This window comes from Ambystoma mexicanum, chromosome 4p (genome assembly GCF_040938575.1).
Source record: "Ambystoma mexicanum isolate Mex_15411 chromosome 4p, UKY_AmexF1_1, whole genome shotgun sequence".
Taxonomy (NCBI): domain Eukaryota; kingdom Metazoa; phylum Chordata; class Amphibia; order Caudata; family Ambystomatidae; genus Ambystoma; species Ambystoma mexicanum.
In genome coordinates this window covers 1,023,437,983-1,023,453,700 of record NC_090927.1, presented here as the reverse complement: position 1 = coordinate 1,023,453,700, position 15,718 = coordinate 1,023,437,983, and the positions used below count along the sequence as shown (strand labels likewise).

The following is a 15,718-nucleotide window of genomic DNA, read 5'->3' as shown; positions in this document are numbered from 1 at the left end:
CTGCCTGACTGCTATTCAGGCATGGTGTGCTGCCAATGATCTCTACCTTAATGCCAATTAGACTGAGAGCCTTCTCATTGGGACTCCAGCTCACTCCTTCCCTCTGGCCGCTCTCTATGGGTACTCTCCCCTCACCCTCTTGTGAGGTAAAAAACCTTTGTGTCATCTTTGACTCCTCTCTCTCCTTCTCTCCTCACATCGCAGACCTTGCCAAGAAGGCCCATTATCAGCTGCACCTCCTCAGAGGCATTCTCCCTTTCCTCCCCTTCCCCCAGAAACTAATGTCTCCAGACCTCTGGACCTTTCAAGGCAGAAAGGCAAAAGCCTCTTCCTTAATCTTCCTTCACCCTCCCTTAGACCACTTCAACTAATCCACAATAGGACTGGAAGACTTATTCTTGGCATCAAGCCCAGGGGCCGCATCTCTCCAGCCCTAAACTCTCTCCACTAGCTCCCGGTTGCTGCTTGGATCAATTCCAAGACCCTCTGCATCATCCACAAGGCTTTCTGGGACCTGGGACCCTGCTACATCCAACTCTCTCTTCCTAAATACCTCCCTGATAGAGCCCTTTGGTCTTCTAGCTCCAACTCGCTGCAGATCAGATGCTTCTCTAAGCAGAGAGTGGGGGTAGATCTCTCTCCTCCAGAGGAGCCTCCCTTTGGAATGGCCTACCTGCCCCTGTAAGGCTTGATCCGGATCTCCTTACTTTCCAGAAACTCCTCAAGGCCCTCCTTTTCTCTGCTTCCTTCCCTCTCCTGCAAACACTCCTGTCTGCCGCAGTTACTGGCTGCCTGGTTCCCTGCAAGTTCTATAGGGCATCATGTCCCCCTGACCAGTCCACCCCACCCTCCTCGCACTTAGCATGTGGACCCTGTGAGAAACCAAAGGGTCCCCCCCTGCTAATCCTCGGGCACTTGATATCCAGGTGGCCAGGCCACGACCATCGCTTTCGGATCCAGTTCCTGGGAGTGGACCAGTGCAGGAAGATCACCTGGGTGAGGGGTCTTCGGGGAGTGGGGGTGAGAGTGGGGGTGAGATAGCCGATGGTGAGACGTGGTAGTCCCCCCTCTTTTGTTAATCTATCCCATCCTATTTTTTAGGATCTACCGAAGTCCCAACCCCTGCCCCCTTTTTACACAAAAACCGGCCCAAGGAAGACAGTGACCAAGAGTAATCAGACTAACTCACATCATACTGGACATGTCCTGTTAATCAGGTCAGGCAAAGTCAGGCACTTTACCCTAAGTACATACACCTGATACCAGTTAGCTCTCCTCACACAAATAAAAGGCAACACTTAAAGACACACTGAGCAAGACGGAACACAAGAACAAGCAGAACCTCCAGGACGAAACCTCACCTATTGGAACAGAGCAATGGACCAAGGGACAAGAGGCAGCGGGTCAAAAAGTCCAAGATTTACCTATTGGAGGTCATTGCCTAAGACAGACCGAGAAAGACACGTGTAGAAGGGCAGATCCCACAAGTGACTATTGCATTGTGTTTTAAGGGTCAACGGCAGAGCTGGGGAGGTGAGGCCAAGCCTGTGGTACTAACCTTGACTCGGAAATCAGAAACTACGAAACAGGAAAGAATCACACACAGCCAGTGAGTTGGCAAGGGACCTGAGAGACTGGTGTGTGTTAAAGTGAATAAAAGTAGCTACATCAAATCATCAGTGAAGGCTGCACGCATGTGAAGTGAGACGCGAAGAAAGGCAGATCCGTAAATTAACTTAAAATAAAATGCAGCTGCAAGATCAGCGATACTAAGTAATGGAGTGGTCCAGTGAAAGGAAGTAGCCCATTCGAAAATCCCAGTGAAAGGTACATTGTTTGAAGCTAAAGGCAATTGTAAAAGTAAAATAGTGAACATTGAGTCGAAGTGGTACTGCGGTGGTCTGTAAGAAACCATGCACATTTGAAAGACTTTGACATCAGAAAGGGGTCCAAGCCGGACTGAGGGAGACCAGAAGTATATTAATCTTGGGGAAGGGAGCCCCCCTTGCAAACTTTGTGTTGAACGTTATCTTGAGAGGTGTGAGCCCAGAAGAGGGGGACCTACGAGAATGGTGCAGTGAAAGGTCTGAGCCCGGCAGAGGGGGACCTAGGATAATTGAAGGGTGAAAGGTCTGAGTACGGCAGAGGGGGACCTCTGTGAACATTTTGGTTGTAACATGTTAAAGGTCTGAGCCCAGCAGAGGGGGACCATTGTGAATGTTTTGGTTGGAATATTATGTTTGAAACCAGAGAAGGAAACTTTAACGTGGAAGGCCAGGCGAGCCTCGACTGTGTTGAAAACAGAGTGTATCATCCTGCAGACAAGCATCGCCTTATCCCGTGAGATCTAACGTGGGGAGGAGAGCTGGTTCAGTCACATTATCATTTGAACACTGATTTTTCCTTTTGCATACATTTTTGCTTTTGTACAAGAGATAGGGCAGGCATTGCCCTATCTCTTGTATAAAAGCAAAAATGCCCCCATAGGGCTCAATGGGAATGGGGAGGGTGCTAACATTGGGCCAGTTGTTAGCATCTGGACTGATAGCGGGTCCCAGGTGACCAGGTGTTTCTTAGCGGGACCCGCAGCAGTTCACGTAATAGGGCGACCCATAATGAATGGTGCCGGTCCCTTACCGGCACTGTTCATTACGTGGCCGCCAGGGTCCTAATGAGGCCAATTGTGTGGTTGCGTGCAGCATGTCTCCCCAGGACATATGTCCCATGGCTTTAGGGGGCACAGACAACTGATCAGCTTGATTTGGAGTTGTGGCAGTGTTGCATTCTGGTACCTGAAGTGCATTGCATGTGGTTGTCCTTTGGGTTATGAATGGCTTGGTGGTGAATGATAATTCGCCCATCTTGTGCTACTCCTGTGCGTTGTGGCCTGTCAAATGGGCATGCACTAGTTGGACATGCATTTGCGAGGTGATTGAAGGACATGCTTTTGTGGCATTGACCCCCCCACCCACCTGTTGCCTATGGCCCATGCTGCTATGTAGGTTTACATGCACATGTACCCACCTAGCATCCAGGTCCTTTGTCCTCCATGGAGCGCTGTGTATGCCAGCAGGTTGCTGACCCGCAGGACCATGGAATCATGGGTTGATCGTGGGAGGTGTCAGAGTTAATTTGGACATTGAGGGAATGGCACTGCTTCCGGTTCCTGTAGACCGCCTCTGAGGCGTGGGGGAGGGAGGGGCCACCAACTCTACGTGTGTGCAGTCCAATGCTGCCAACACATTGGGCATGCCCGCAATCACATAGAAACAGGCCTTGATGGCGTTTACCTGTGCTTGGGTGGTTGGGAGGGCGATGTGCTGGCCCACATGGCGCAGAAGGGCCTCCGGTACCTGCACCAGCGCTCTGGAGAAAGCAGGCTGCGAGATGCCATGCAGCTGGCTCACAGAGTGCTGAAACATGCCAGTGGCTAGGAAGTGCAGGACCGACAACAGTTTCAAAAGTGGTGGTATAGCTGTCTTGATGCCGATGCTGCTCCCATTGTCATCCTGGATAAGGCTCACAAATTCAAGTATTGGCTCCCAGTTTAGGCGGTACAAGGTGTGTATCTGGCTGTCAGGGCCCACTGTGTTTCCCTTGCCCTGGAAATCGAATCGCAGCACGCCTCTATCTAGCTAACTGCATACCAATCATCCTCTTCCTCCTCTCCCTGGCCTCCTGTCGCCACTGCTGCAGCTCCAGCTCCTTCAGGTGCACATCAGCATGCATCACCTCCAGGCCCATGGCAAGTACAATGAGCGGCTGAATGTTTGCATTGGAAAGTGTTCCTGGCGGCGAGTGTGACCCTTTAGTACTGTTCCTGTGTTTATAGGGTGCACCTGGGTGGATTGGGTGCATCTGCAACCTTATTTCTCCCACCTGGTTGAATTTACTGGCACCACTGCTCTGACGTGGAAGTGTCATGCTCGTAATGTGATTGTGTTACCATGATGCCGGTGATACCGGCCAGGGTTACCGGCATTGTTGCTTTTACCGTTGCCTGTATTTCTGGCACCGGTAGTCCCATGGGTGGTGCTACCGGCGCCAGTGATTCCAGTGAAATTACTCATGATATGCGGTCCGGTAATGGCGCCAGTATACAGTGTTAGTGGCACGTTGTTACCAGCCGGTACAACTTTTAATGAGGCCTTATGTGTCTCATTGATTCGCATTCAGCTTTGCGATAAAGGCCTAACAGCTGCTGGCATGCCAATAATTGATGCACAGCAGAACGTATACATATGCGGTACTAAATATGGATATCATATATATGAATGCTATTGATTCATCTACAAACCCTTTGGGCCGGTAGAGCCATCTTGATAGAAACTAGTAACACCACTTTTGAAGGGACAGGATACTTTAGGAAAGTGAGGCAGTCTAGCAGACCTGACCATCATGCAAAATCCATCACATTTTTGGAAAGAACAGGAGGTTCCCTTAGCAGACATAAATATGTCCTAATGTGTAAATAAAAACTGAGTTGTAAGTCCCAGGAGCCGGTTGTTCTGTTCCTCCTTTATGACACTGGTTTGTCAAATTGCTTTGTCATCTGACACAATAATTCTGCGTCTGAAACAAAGGTAGACTTTGCATGCACAATATTTCCTAGCTTAACAAAGTGTTCGTCAGTCTGATAGACTTCTGTAAAAATACAGCACAGTAAGACCCAATGCTTCCCAGTATGACAAAGCTCTTCCTAAAAAGTTCCTAACAAGCAGCATTGAGGGCCCAGTCCTTGTTATATTTATTTTTTGTTCCCATAGCTCCCTCTCTCACTAGGAATCTATGGGAACAGCTCCCTTTCTCTGCAGAGAAAGGAAAGAGCCAGGACACACAGAAAGCGCTCTCCCTCAGTGAAGAGCATTCACAAAAAAAGCAATGAAAAACACTGTAAACAGTAGATCTCCTCGTCCTCTAAGCCAGGAATCATGGCAAGAGCAAAACACAGCATCTGCAGCAAGCAGTAAGGTGTGTGCATGTTCAAACGGACAAAATCCAAATCGGGTGACCTTGTTGGCCATGACTCTAACACAAAGCCTCCAGAATCAGATGTGTTCAGGCACTGTAGCCTTCCTCAGCTCCACTGCTGCTGGTGTTCTCAGCTTCTTCTCAGACATGATATGATGGTGGCCATTTTCTTCTGATCCTACCACCCAACCAGACTCTGGCCGGCAGTCACAGTGCCTGCCAGCTTCTTCACTGTGGGTCACCAATCCATGAAGAAGGGCGACATAGATCACACCATTGATGCAATGTGTGCTTTCCAGAGCAGCCAACGGTTAGGAGACTCCATGTAATAGGTCTGCAAGACATTAAGCTCTGTCTATACAGGTGTAACAATAGTATATTTAAAATGTGAAATATAGACGTGCCAATATTGTCACCTTGCCAATTAAATACATTGCAAAAACACATTTCATAGAAGTTATGAATCTGATCACTAGCATAAAGTAATTCTTATCAGTCTGACATACCTTGTACAAAGTCTGCCTTTTTAGGAGATGTAGAAAGATAGCACGCTGGCAGAGGGCATGATGAAAACATTGGCCACGGATATGGATCATTACCCTAGACAAAGAAACCATAAAAAAATGACACCATGAGCGGTATTAATTGCAGGTTTCCTACCAGTCTGCTGCAAAGCACAGGTATTCATAAACTTCTGCTACCTCTGGCAGAAAAGGATGTGAGAATGATTGCCTACACATCAAAATCATATTGAATACTACTCTTTAAAGTACCAATTTGTTACAATTAAATATAAAGGGATATGATAGAAAATCCAATGGACGTTAGAGCTAGAACATTTACAGCACCTAACCCTGAATGTTACCGTTTTTCCACTGAAAGCAAAAGTACAGCTTTCAAAAGAAATACTGTATATCCAATTTTGCACATCAATCCTGCTGCCTTTTCAGGGTTGACAGTAATTTCCATCTCATCTCTGCAAGGGCAGCAGGCAGCAGGGGAGCACAGCACTTAACAAAGAACCTGCTTAACAAACAGTGCACATGGAGAATACTGATACGACACACACCTTTATCAGATTGCAGAATAGCTACATGGAGGGTTCAGGCATAGAACTGGAGGTAAACCGCAGCAAAGGATTATCCCACTCACAAGGATCAAGCTATGAATGTTTGCATTTATATTTATAGTAAAAACAAACGTGCTCAAATGAAATACAGGAGCCCCAAATTAAGCTGCAGTAAAATTATGAAAACACCCGCAGCAGAATGCCATATTTCCCACACAAGCCATTTTTGTCTAACCTGGTGTAAAAGTCTTGGTGGCAAAATGCGTTCCAATGGTCCGCCAACAAGATTCATTCGAACAAGAATATGGTTCCTCTCCACTGACAGTCCATCAATTATAAATTCCCTGCAACAACAATGATACTGTAATTAGTTAAGAATATGCTTCACTACACTGGTTTTGGTTCAGTTTGGGATGGCTAATGAGACATTTATTGACTTATTGATTTTTGTTAGTTTTGTATAGCGTGCAAATACAAAACGTTGTTTCGGGGGTGGCAGGAAACGTGAGGAGCTGGACAACATGTTTAGGGAATAGAAATGTGTTGCAGATGTAGCTCTGGTGTTTATTGCTCTGGCCTTGTTCCAGGAATGGTAAGGGACCTGGCTACGGAAAGGCCCCCACACCCAACAGACCAGTTGAAAAGAAAGGGTCACTAGAAAACCTATATTATTTACATTTTTGTTTAGCGCTCTCCTACCCAGAGAATCTCAGAGCACCGTACAAGGTTCAAAGGCTAAAAAAGTGGGCGGTGAAACAGAAGTTACAAAATGTTTTCATGATAGGAGCAAAGGGTTAGGATAGACAGAGAAATTACTTACCGGTAATGTTCTTCCTATGGATTCTTCTCCTGCAGATTCCTCATCAGATAGATATCCCTTGCGGCGTCAGCTGCCCAGAAAGCTTTTCAACAGAGGATTTAGGGCATCTCGACTCGGCCATCGATCCATCCTGACTCGATGTGCCGGTCATTGACTCCGGACAGGACGTCAGTTGCCATACCTATACTGCGTCACTAAGCCCTGTACCTCAGTTCGTCACCCTTTTTTCCCCGCCCCCCCAACCTCAGCCACTGCAGATGAAGACCAAAAGACTGGCAAACAGCCAACACTGTTATAAAAGGATGGAACACTAAAGAAATTGGGTTTTAGGGGGGTATTGGATGAGGAACAGGACTGTTAGAAGGTGTAGAGAAGGAGACATTTCTCACTGTAATGATCTTTCTATGGATTCTTCTCCTGCAGATTCCTCATCATGATAGACATCCATCATCCAGCTCTGCTGTTTGGAAACATTTCGACAGGGGGCATAGTGGACCTCGACTCGACTATCGTTGATTCGTCTTGTCCGGTTCTCGAACGTCAGCTCCGGAAGTGACATCAGGCGTCGTATATATAGCACATCACTACGCTCCATGCTTCAGTTCCTACAATGTTTTCCCCCCACAATTGAACGGTGCAGAAGGAAAAACTATAGGAGGAGGCTAACCAACCGTTAGACATTAACAAAGATACATCCCAACAGGGTGAACCCCCACAACAATGTTTGAAAAAATATGTTTAATTTTTTTATATTTTTAGAATGAGACAGAAGCGGTCATCCCAGAACCATCACCAGATGCCTTCTCATTTGGGCAGAAGCAACAACCACACAACTTTTTGAGCAGGGATGGATGGGAGGGTCGATGAGGAATCTGCGGGAGAAGAATCCAAAGAAAGATCATTAACGTTCTTTTTTTTTATTAAGCATTCAGTAAAAATACAAACTTTTGCTTTTAAATTTACTTCCCTCCAAACATGAGCCAAGAGAATCAACCACGTTATGTCCGATTTAGCGCCCACTTCTTCTTAAAGATGGTTTTAACGGCATCTATGTGGCATTTCTTCATCTCTTATGGTCTCTTATGCTCTTGGCACTGTCTGCAACTTTCATTTTCAAACTTTTACAAGTTCATCGGTCTTGCTTCTATTCTATGTAGCATTACTTCCAGGAAGATTCGAAAAGCTCTTATGGTTTTCTGATTTATTCCACCGTAGAGAGCTTCCCACCATAAGTCAGGGTTCAGACCACAGCTGGGAGTTAGGATGTCATATAAGAAAGTTGTTCTTTCTGTCCTCAGTTCTTTGCAAAACAAGGTTACGTGTTGTGAGGATTCCTCTTCATGTTCGCATTGGCAGTATTTGCTATTTTTTGTGATGCTGTACTTTATTAGGTTTTCTTTGGTTCTTAGTACGTTTATCCTAAATCTTAGTATTAAGTCTCTGTGTTTAGGAGTCGCAGATTTTTTCAAGTATTCTGGGGTTATCCCTGGGGAGCCCATTGTGTTTCTTGAGAATGTATGTGCCTTCGATTTAGATTGAATGGCTTCCGTTTCTGCCCAATTGGTGGACATAAGTAGTATTTTTTTTTTTCAGGGCGATCTCGTAGGGTTTCCGGTTTCACAATCAAGAAAGATAAAATGTCAACACATTTTGTTTGCCACAAAACTAGTGGGCAGAAATCTGTTCTTTCCTTTCCTGAGGTAACAATGGTATATTGTAGTGGACAATCAGGTAACTCCACTTTTCTGTAAGTTGTTAATGCTTTCCAGATGATTTGACAATGGAGCACTCGGAGTACAGGCCCAGTTCATGTCACAGCACTCTAAATGGGACAGATTTTGGAAGTATTAATATTCTCTTGCAAAATGAGGCGTCAAGTTTGTCGCATGTCTCCCACAGTATTCCTAGGCCTGTTTCTGCTGCATAAGGTATGGTCGGAACCACTTTAGATTATAAAAATCTATGATAGGTTGCATGGAGAATTTGCCGAATTCTTTCTTGAGGATCAATGCTTAAGATGTTACTTGGTTCATTTTAAGTTGCAGGTTTTCGATCCATGACTTCTCTCCTCCACCTACACTGATTATTATTGCTAGGTATTTTATCACTTTAGTTACCGGTATGGGTTTGTTTCCAAGGCTCCATTTGAATGGTTTCTTTACTTTCGCCTGTGGTTTTTTGATTACGAGGATTTCTGATTTTTCAGTGTTTATTTTTTGATCATTTTAATCGGCATACATCTGAAATGCATTTAATTTACGTTGAAGACCAAGTGGTGTTCTGTCCATCAATATCAAGAAAAATCACATACAGTAAATGCCCTACTCAACATCCATTGATACACGGAGAGCACGATCTTGGTGGTTCAAAGACTTCCTTCATATCTAGAATGTAGAAGTTGGATAGGACTGAAGCGAGTGGACACCCCTGCCTCAGCCCTCTTAGAGTGGCAACTTCTCTTGTAAGGGTGCCTTTTTGGTTTAATCACACTTGTAGTGAGGTGCCCGTATGTTGGGCTCTGATAGCTATTAGTAGATCTTTAGGGTATCCTTTTTGGTTCATTTTTGTCCATAAGATGTTCCAGTCCAATCTGTCGAAGGCTGGCGCCAGGTCAATACAGGCTAGTTAGAGCTTTTGATTTTCTTTAAGGTTTTCGTTTTTAGTAGGCGGATTAAGAATAAATTAAGACTAAAGTCTACTTTTTCCACAAAACCTACTTGTCTTTGATCGTAGTTTACGCTTGACTTTATCCACTCCTTTAGACGTTTGAGCAGATTTCCAGCGTATACTTTTCCCTGGACGTCCAACAGGGAGATTGAGCGGTAATTTTCTGGTTTTGCTCGATCTGCTCTATTGAAGATCGGTATAACTGCTGCCTTCCTCCATGAGTCTGGGATTTGTTCTGACTGGTTGATTCTAGTGAAAAGTTTGAAACAGAAGTCTGTCCATCAGTCCTGGGCTTCTTTTAATATTGTATTCGTCATGCCGTCGGGCCCTGCAGCTCACAATGAACTTGCCTTTGTGATTAGTGACCTGATTTCATCTTTGTTAAAGTCGATGCTCCACGATTTGTTGTTCCCATTTTCGGTACAGACAATATCAAGTTGTTTTGACCACAGATCTTTTCAAAATGTTCTACCCAGCAAATTTCTTGAATCGGATTTAATAACGATGCTCCATTTGTACTTGATTTGTTATTGATGAGAGAACAGAAGAAGTTTGCATTTTTGTTAATTAGAGCCAGGAGCATCAATTTAGAGCCTTTTTGGTAAAAGCAGGGTATGTGGGATTTTACCAGTTGTGATGTTTTTTTCTTTAGTGCTCTTTTTTTCTTTAATCTTGTGATTAAAGGTTCATTTTTCAAGGCACGTCGATCTCTGGCGAATTGTTTTCGATCTCCGGCTCCGATTTATGCAATCTTGTTAGTGGTGTTTTGTTTTTTCCAGGTTGTGTTTCTCTAAAAGCCATTAAGAATGATTTGTGTTCAACGTCTAGGTCTAAGGTGTAATGCAATTTTTTCATGGCTTCTGCCAGTTGTGGGAGCCATTTTGCGTTTAACTGGAGTCTATTTTGTCCATTATTTAGGTCAATTTTGTGGGGTAATAGCTTTCTATTATCAATTTCTTGATTGTTGCCGTTTGTCTCAGTGCATGTTAAGGTTAAAGGTCTGTGGTCTCTCTTAGTGGATTCTGTCGAAGGCTATCATATCGACAAAGAAGTAGTTGAAGGTTGCACTTGTATTGGCTGAGAACCAGGTTTTGGCACCTTTTCGATCTCCTTTTACATTCCCATTAACCATGTGCAGATCTCTGTTCTGAATTTCTTCTCAGTTATAGAGCAAGGTTTGTCTTCATTCTTTATGTATTCAAGACAACCAATGTTGAGGTCTCCACAGATGATAATTCTTATGTCTTCAAATTCAGCCATCAAGTAATCAATGCTCGTCATAACCGTTTGTAGAAAGGATTCTCCTTATTTTGATTAAGCGTTCCAATAAAGATTAATGATTGCTCGTAATTTCTTTAGCTAAAGGGTTGTGATTTTGTAATTGCATTATGACTATTTGAATGAGAAGCAAGGGGTTGGACACTCTCAACACTTTACATGCTATGCTATTTTTTAAAAGCATAAGCAGGCCTGCCAACGGTCTTTCAGTTTGTCCTTTGGATGCTTTATTCAAGAAGCTAGTGAATCCATCTAAAATAGGAATTTCACGCAGCCAAGATTCTTGTATGCATATGGCATTTGCTTCTACTATATCTTGTTCCAGATCTTGAAAAAGGTGTTTAAATCCACGGGTGTTCCAGGAGACAATACGGAAGGATCTTGCTGTATTTGTTCTTTCGGTCTATTTGTTTGGCGGCTGTGCTAGGGTCCATGCCAGCCAAACCCATGATTTTTCTCTGTCGAGTCTTGTTTCCAGATGATTTGTTTGTGCAATTTTTCCTGTTCTTTATTTGGGGTTTTGACCTTTATTGCAATGTGCAGAGCCTCTGGGCCTCATAATAATGTTGGAGAAAATCTAATTGGTTTGCCATATGATTCTTCATCGCTTTGGTCACCATTTGTCTCTTTTTACAACCATGGAGTTTTTTTTCTGTCGAAGGTTTGTTTTGGCCGTTGAGTTTGTTCCATTGGACATGTTTTAAGGTCGAAGCCCAAAGCTCTGAGATCATCTGTAGCTGATTTTAGAAATTTTACAACTGCTTTCATTGTAATATGAAGACAGATTTTGTTGTTTTCTCTTTCCTTGGGAAAGACAACAATCTTAATGTCCTTGTGCTCAATTACTCTTAGGGGAGGCACACTATTTAGCAGTATCATTAAGTTTGAGTGAGTCATGATTAAACCGTCATTAGCCTTTAGGACCCATTCTAGTAAGATTTTGTAGGTGTTGTTGTTTACCTTGTTTAGATTTCTTACTTTGTGTGCTTGTTGGTGCGCCCTCTGGTCGTCTGAGCGGGCTGATTTTTGCAGCTGTTCTACCGTTGTCGATTTCGTCGATCTAACTTGTTTCGATTGTTTCGATTGCCCAATAATGGCTTCCATCACTGAGCATTTTAAATTTGCCTTCACTGCTTTGCTCTCCAATTGCGCTCGTCTTTCATCCAAGGTTTCAAAATGTGTAAAGTCTTCAATTGATTTTTCAAGATCTGCTTCTGATTCAGACTCCGTTGATGTGTTATTATTAGCGTAGTCAGTCTCCCTTTCCAGATAACCGTCTTCTTCGTGCCTAGATAGTTGTAGAAGTGCATCAATTTCTCTTTCTGCTTAGTCTCTTGATGTGGGTAGATGGAGCGCGTGCAGGGCTGTTTGTCTTTCTTCTTCATGGTGACTTTTTGTCCTCTCGGGGGGCAATCTTTTTCCTTATCCTTCACTTGTGCTTTTATCTGAGTTTGTTCTGCTATTGGTTTAAGGTTTCTTATAAAGTTTTGTGTGCTACTACTTGCCATCGATTCGGATATGGGAAGGTTTTTTGTCTTTTTGTTTAGTACTTCCAGTACATTTCATCTGGCTCCCAGTTCTTTAGATTTCGCATCCTGATGCACGTCTAGTTCGAAAATGGCTAATATCTCTTTGGTTTGTCCTGAACTTCTTTTTAATTCCAAATGACTTGTTGATCATTATGATTTATGATGGGTTCTTCTACAGATGATGTACGTCCCACAGGAGACTGGTTTATGGGAGGTGGCAGACACACGGGTGTGTTTATGGCAAGTTGAGTTCTGTTGAGTTGAGCCATATTTATTCTCTCAGATTGCAGGGTAATTTCGGGCTGCATTCCTTCCCGTTGGTGCACACTTCTCTACATTTGTTTTGTCATTCTCCAGATTTTGTGTTCTTAGTAAGTTGACAGTGTCTCTGAAGCGGTTCATGAAGTATCTTTTATCTTCTCTTGCTTCTCTGATCAAATCAATTAGCGTTTTGAGAATTATATTTTCCAATTCTTTCTCACGCGCTCTCTTTCCTCTTGCTTCAATGACTGTTAATTCTGATTGCATCAGTGCCAATAGCGTTGTCTGATCTTTGTAGTTTTCATGTAGTGCTTCGTATAGCTTAAGAAAGGGCGCAAGCGTTATGGTTACCATTGAGGCCAACGCTGCTTGTAAATTGGCACATTGCTCTGCTTGCATTGGCCATTTTCTGGATTCCCTTGTTTCGTCACTCGTTGACGACTCTTGATGGATTTACCGTATTTGTTACAATATTTCTTTTTTTGGTATTCTTCAAATAAAGGGTTTTCCCCAGATGAGTGCTCCGAGTCCTCTAAGGAATCCAGGGTATATGTTTTTTTTCCTTTGCGATTGTTTGTTCTACGATTACTAATATTCTTATTAGTACGGCCCCTGGTTTTGGTGGTTCATCAGCTATTGCCTCCACTTACTCATTTATTATTGGTTTAACCTTCTTCCCAGGTGCCATTTGTAGCATAGATTTGTTTATCTCAACTTCTGCGATTGACCTTTTTTTCTCTTCTTGTTTGGGGTGTGGAAGTGTTGGAGGGTGGCTAGCTGCTTATGATTTGCACCAGTATTGGGATCTCGGAGGAGGTTTTTGCTCTTGTATTGGGCGATTCACTTTGATCACCTGCTAGACTCGCTTGTGTGGACAATGTACTCTCCTTTTGTAACAGCCTTTTTTGGTGCCTCTGAGCACAAAGTCAATTGGGATTTTGTTCCCAGCTTCTTGATAATTATTGTTTTTCTTTTTGCTTCCTGCATAGCTGTCTCATTTATGTTTTCATTTGCGCAGGTCTGTGAAAACAATTCACTTCGGGCAGAAGCCTGTGTTCTGCATTCGCAGATTGAATCCCTTGTGAATAATTTGCGTAAGCACGTAGTAGATGGGTTGCTTATGTTGTTATTTATCATCCTCTCTATGCATGTTTGTATTCTTTGCTGTCTCCATGACCCCATCAGACTCATTCTGGTCTCTCGCTGGCTCACATCGGCCTGAGGCCACCAGGAGGTCTGAGTCTGAGATTCCTTGCCAGGAGTCTTCTTCTCGTTGATGTTCGGTGGTGCCTCCTTGTGGTGATGTGGTTTCATTTTGCCTCTCTGTGCCTGTAGTGGATTCTCTTGGCTTAAAGTGCAATCTGATATTCTTTGAATGTGAAAGCAAGTTTGCTCACTGTTTTGGCCTTGCTCTATGTGTCTTTCTAGGTCCTATGGGCAAGAGGCTTGGTCTATTTATGTTGGCAATTGACAGTGTTTCCTGACTCAGGCATTTCGTTTTGTCCAGTGTGTTGTTTCTTTTCTTTATGTAAACACAATGATTATTTTGCACATTAGAGATTCTTGAACAGATGCAAGTCAATATTTGCAGGCCCTGATGAAGGATATTGTTTCCGAAATGCATTGGCCATAACAAGAGCAAATCTTTTTTGCTCCCAAAAGCATCTGCACTAAAAAGAAAAGTGAAACAAAGCGATTAGATATCGCTGAACAGCAATAAAAAATAAAATTATTAATTGAAACTATCTATATGTCTTTTTAAGCCAACTAACAATTTACCAAATGGCAACAAATAGAACACACACCACACGATTGTGGTACGAAGGAGTGCAGCCCGCACCGCTGGCTTCACAGCCAAGGTCTTTTTTCTTAGTTTCTTACTTTCTGGCCATGCCTTAATGGGCTCAAAGGTATTTCTTGGACCTGCCCACAGTCAGTGACTTTTGTTTTGTCAGATCGATACTCGATTTCTATGTCTGGAGTTTCGCCTACTGCATCAAAGTAGTTGGATAAGCTTGTGCTTTCACGATGTGCAAAAAGCGGGGTATGAAAACTCCTTTTCTGGTGTCTTTTCTGATGGGGTTTTAGTCAGGGTGCCTTCTTCAGCTAAAGCGCAAACCATGTCTTCACCCTCACTGGCACACCACCCTCCTCCCGCTGCCAAGCTGAGAGGCGCGCCACTTGTCAAGCACATCCAAGCGGTCATGCGCATGTGCAAGCTCCCCCGAAACCACTTGGGTCCAGAAGACGGGAAGCGGCAACAGCACCGAGCACATGCAGGTAAGCGGGGTGGGGTGCGGTTTGCATTGGGGAAAGGTCCTTCTAGCTCTTCTGGAGTTTTCACGGATCATGTTCTTTCCTCTGGTTCTTTCTGCTGTTTTTGTTACGCTGGATCGTGGGGTCGGTGTGCATACCAGGCTCCGCCCACTGGGCTTCTCGTAGTTCCTCGATTTCTGCCTGTTTCATCTAGATCCGTGTTCGAGGTGGGAGGCAGACAGTGTAGAGGTTTTGTAGATAGAGCCGCCTCCAAACAATAAACCGCAAGAAAATACTCCAAAGTTCCAAAGCCACGAGGAACGTAGCAAAGCACTGCTTTCTGCTCGGAATACTGCCACACTCTGCCAACACTCATTACAGTGAGTAATTTCTCCTTCAATGATTGCTTTTCTCCCGCAGATTCCTCATCATGATAGACTCCCCAAGCAGTTTGGATAACAGAGGAGGGCAGAAAGATTTAATCCAGTAGATTCCGTAGAAGCACCCTACCAAACCTTGCATCAGCTCCCAGTGAAACATCCAAGGCATAGTGCTTGGTGAAGGTGTGTAAGGATGACAAAGTGGCCGCCCGGCATATATCCCTAACAGAAAACTCCAACTGGAGGGCTGGAGGGGCAGAGAACCCCCATGGTCGAGTGGGCCCTAATGCTCGCTGGAAGCTCCTTTCCTGGCGATTGGTACCACTCTGATATGATTTTCTGTATAATAAACAGCCTACCCTCATAGATCATCTAAGTGCAATAGACAGGCTACCCTCATAAATCTATACATCTTCTAAGTGCTTTAGTTACTTTGATTTGTCACGCCTGAAAGAACAAGGAACTCTTTTTTCTAATTGACACAATC

General features: G+C 44.0%; 1 protein-coding gene across 3 annotated transcripts in view; it reads right to left on the bottom strand.

Moving 5' to 3' along the window:
• The window catches only part of TBC1D32 (TBC1 domain family member 32), a 2,506,374-nt gene that overhangs the window by 654,404 nt on the left and 1,836,252 nt on the right, over positions 1 to 15,718 (bottom strand). For all 3 annotated transcript variants that reach the window (XM_069606604.1, XM_069606605.1, XM_069606606.1), the window contains 2 exons: positions 6,276 to 6,384; positions 5,478 to 5,571 (listed from right to left, as the gene is read on the bottom strand). In XM_069606604.1, the coding sequence (XP_069462705.1) occupies positions 5,478 to 5,571; positions 6,276 to 6,384 (203 nt within the window). The remainder of the gene's footprint in view (positions 1 to 5,477; positions 5,572 to 6,275; positions 6,385 to 15,718) is intronic.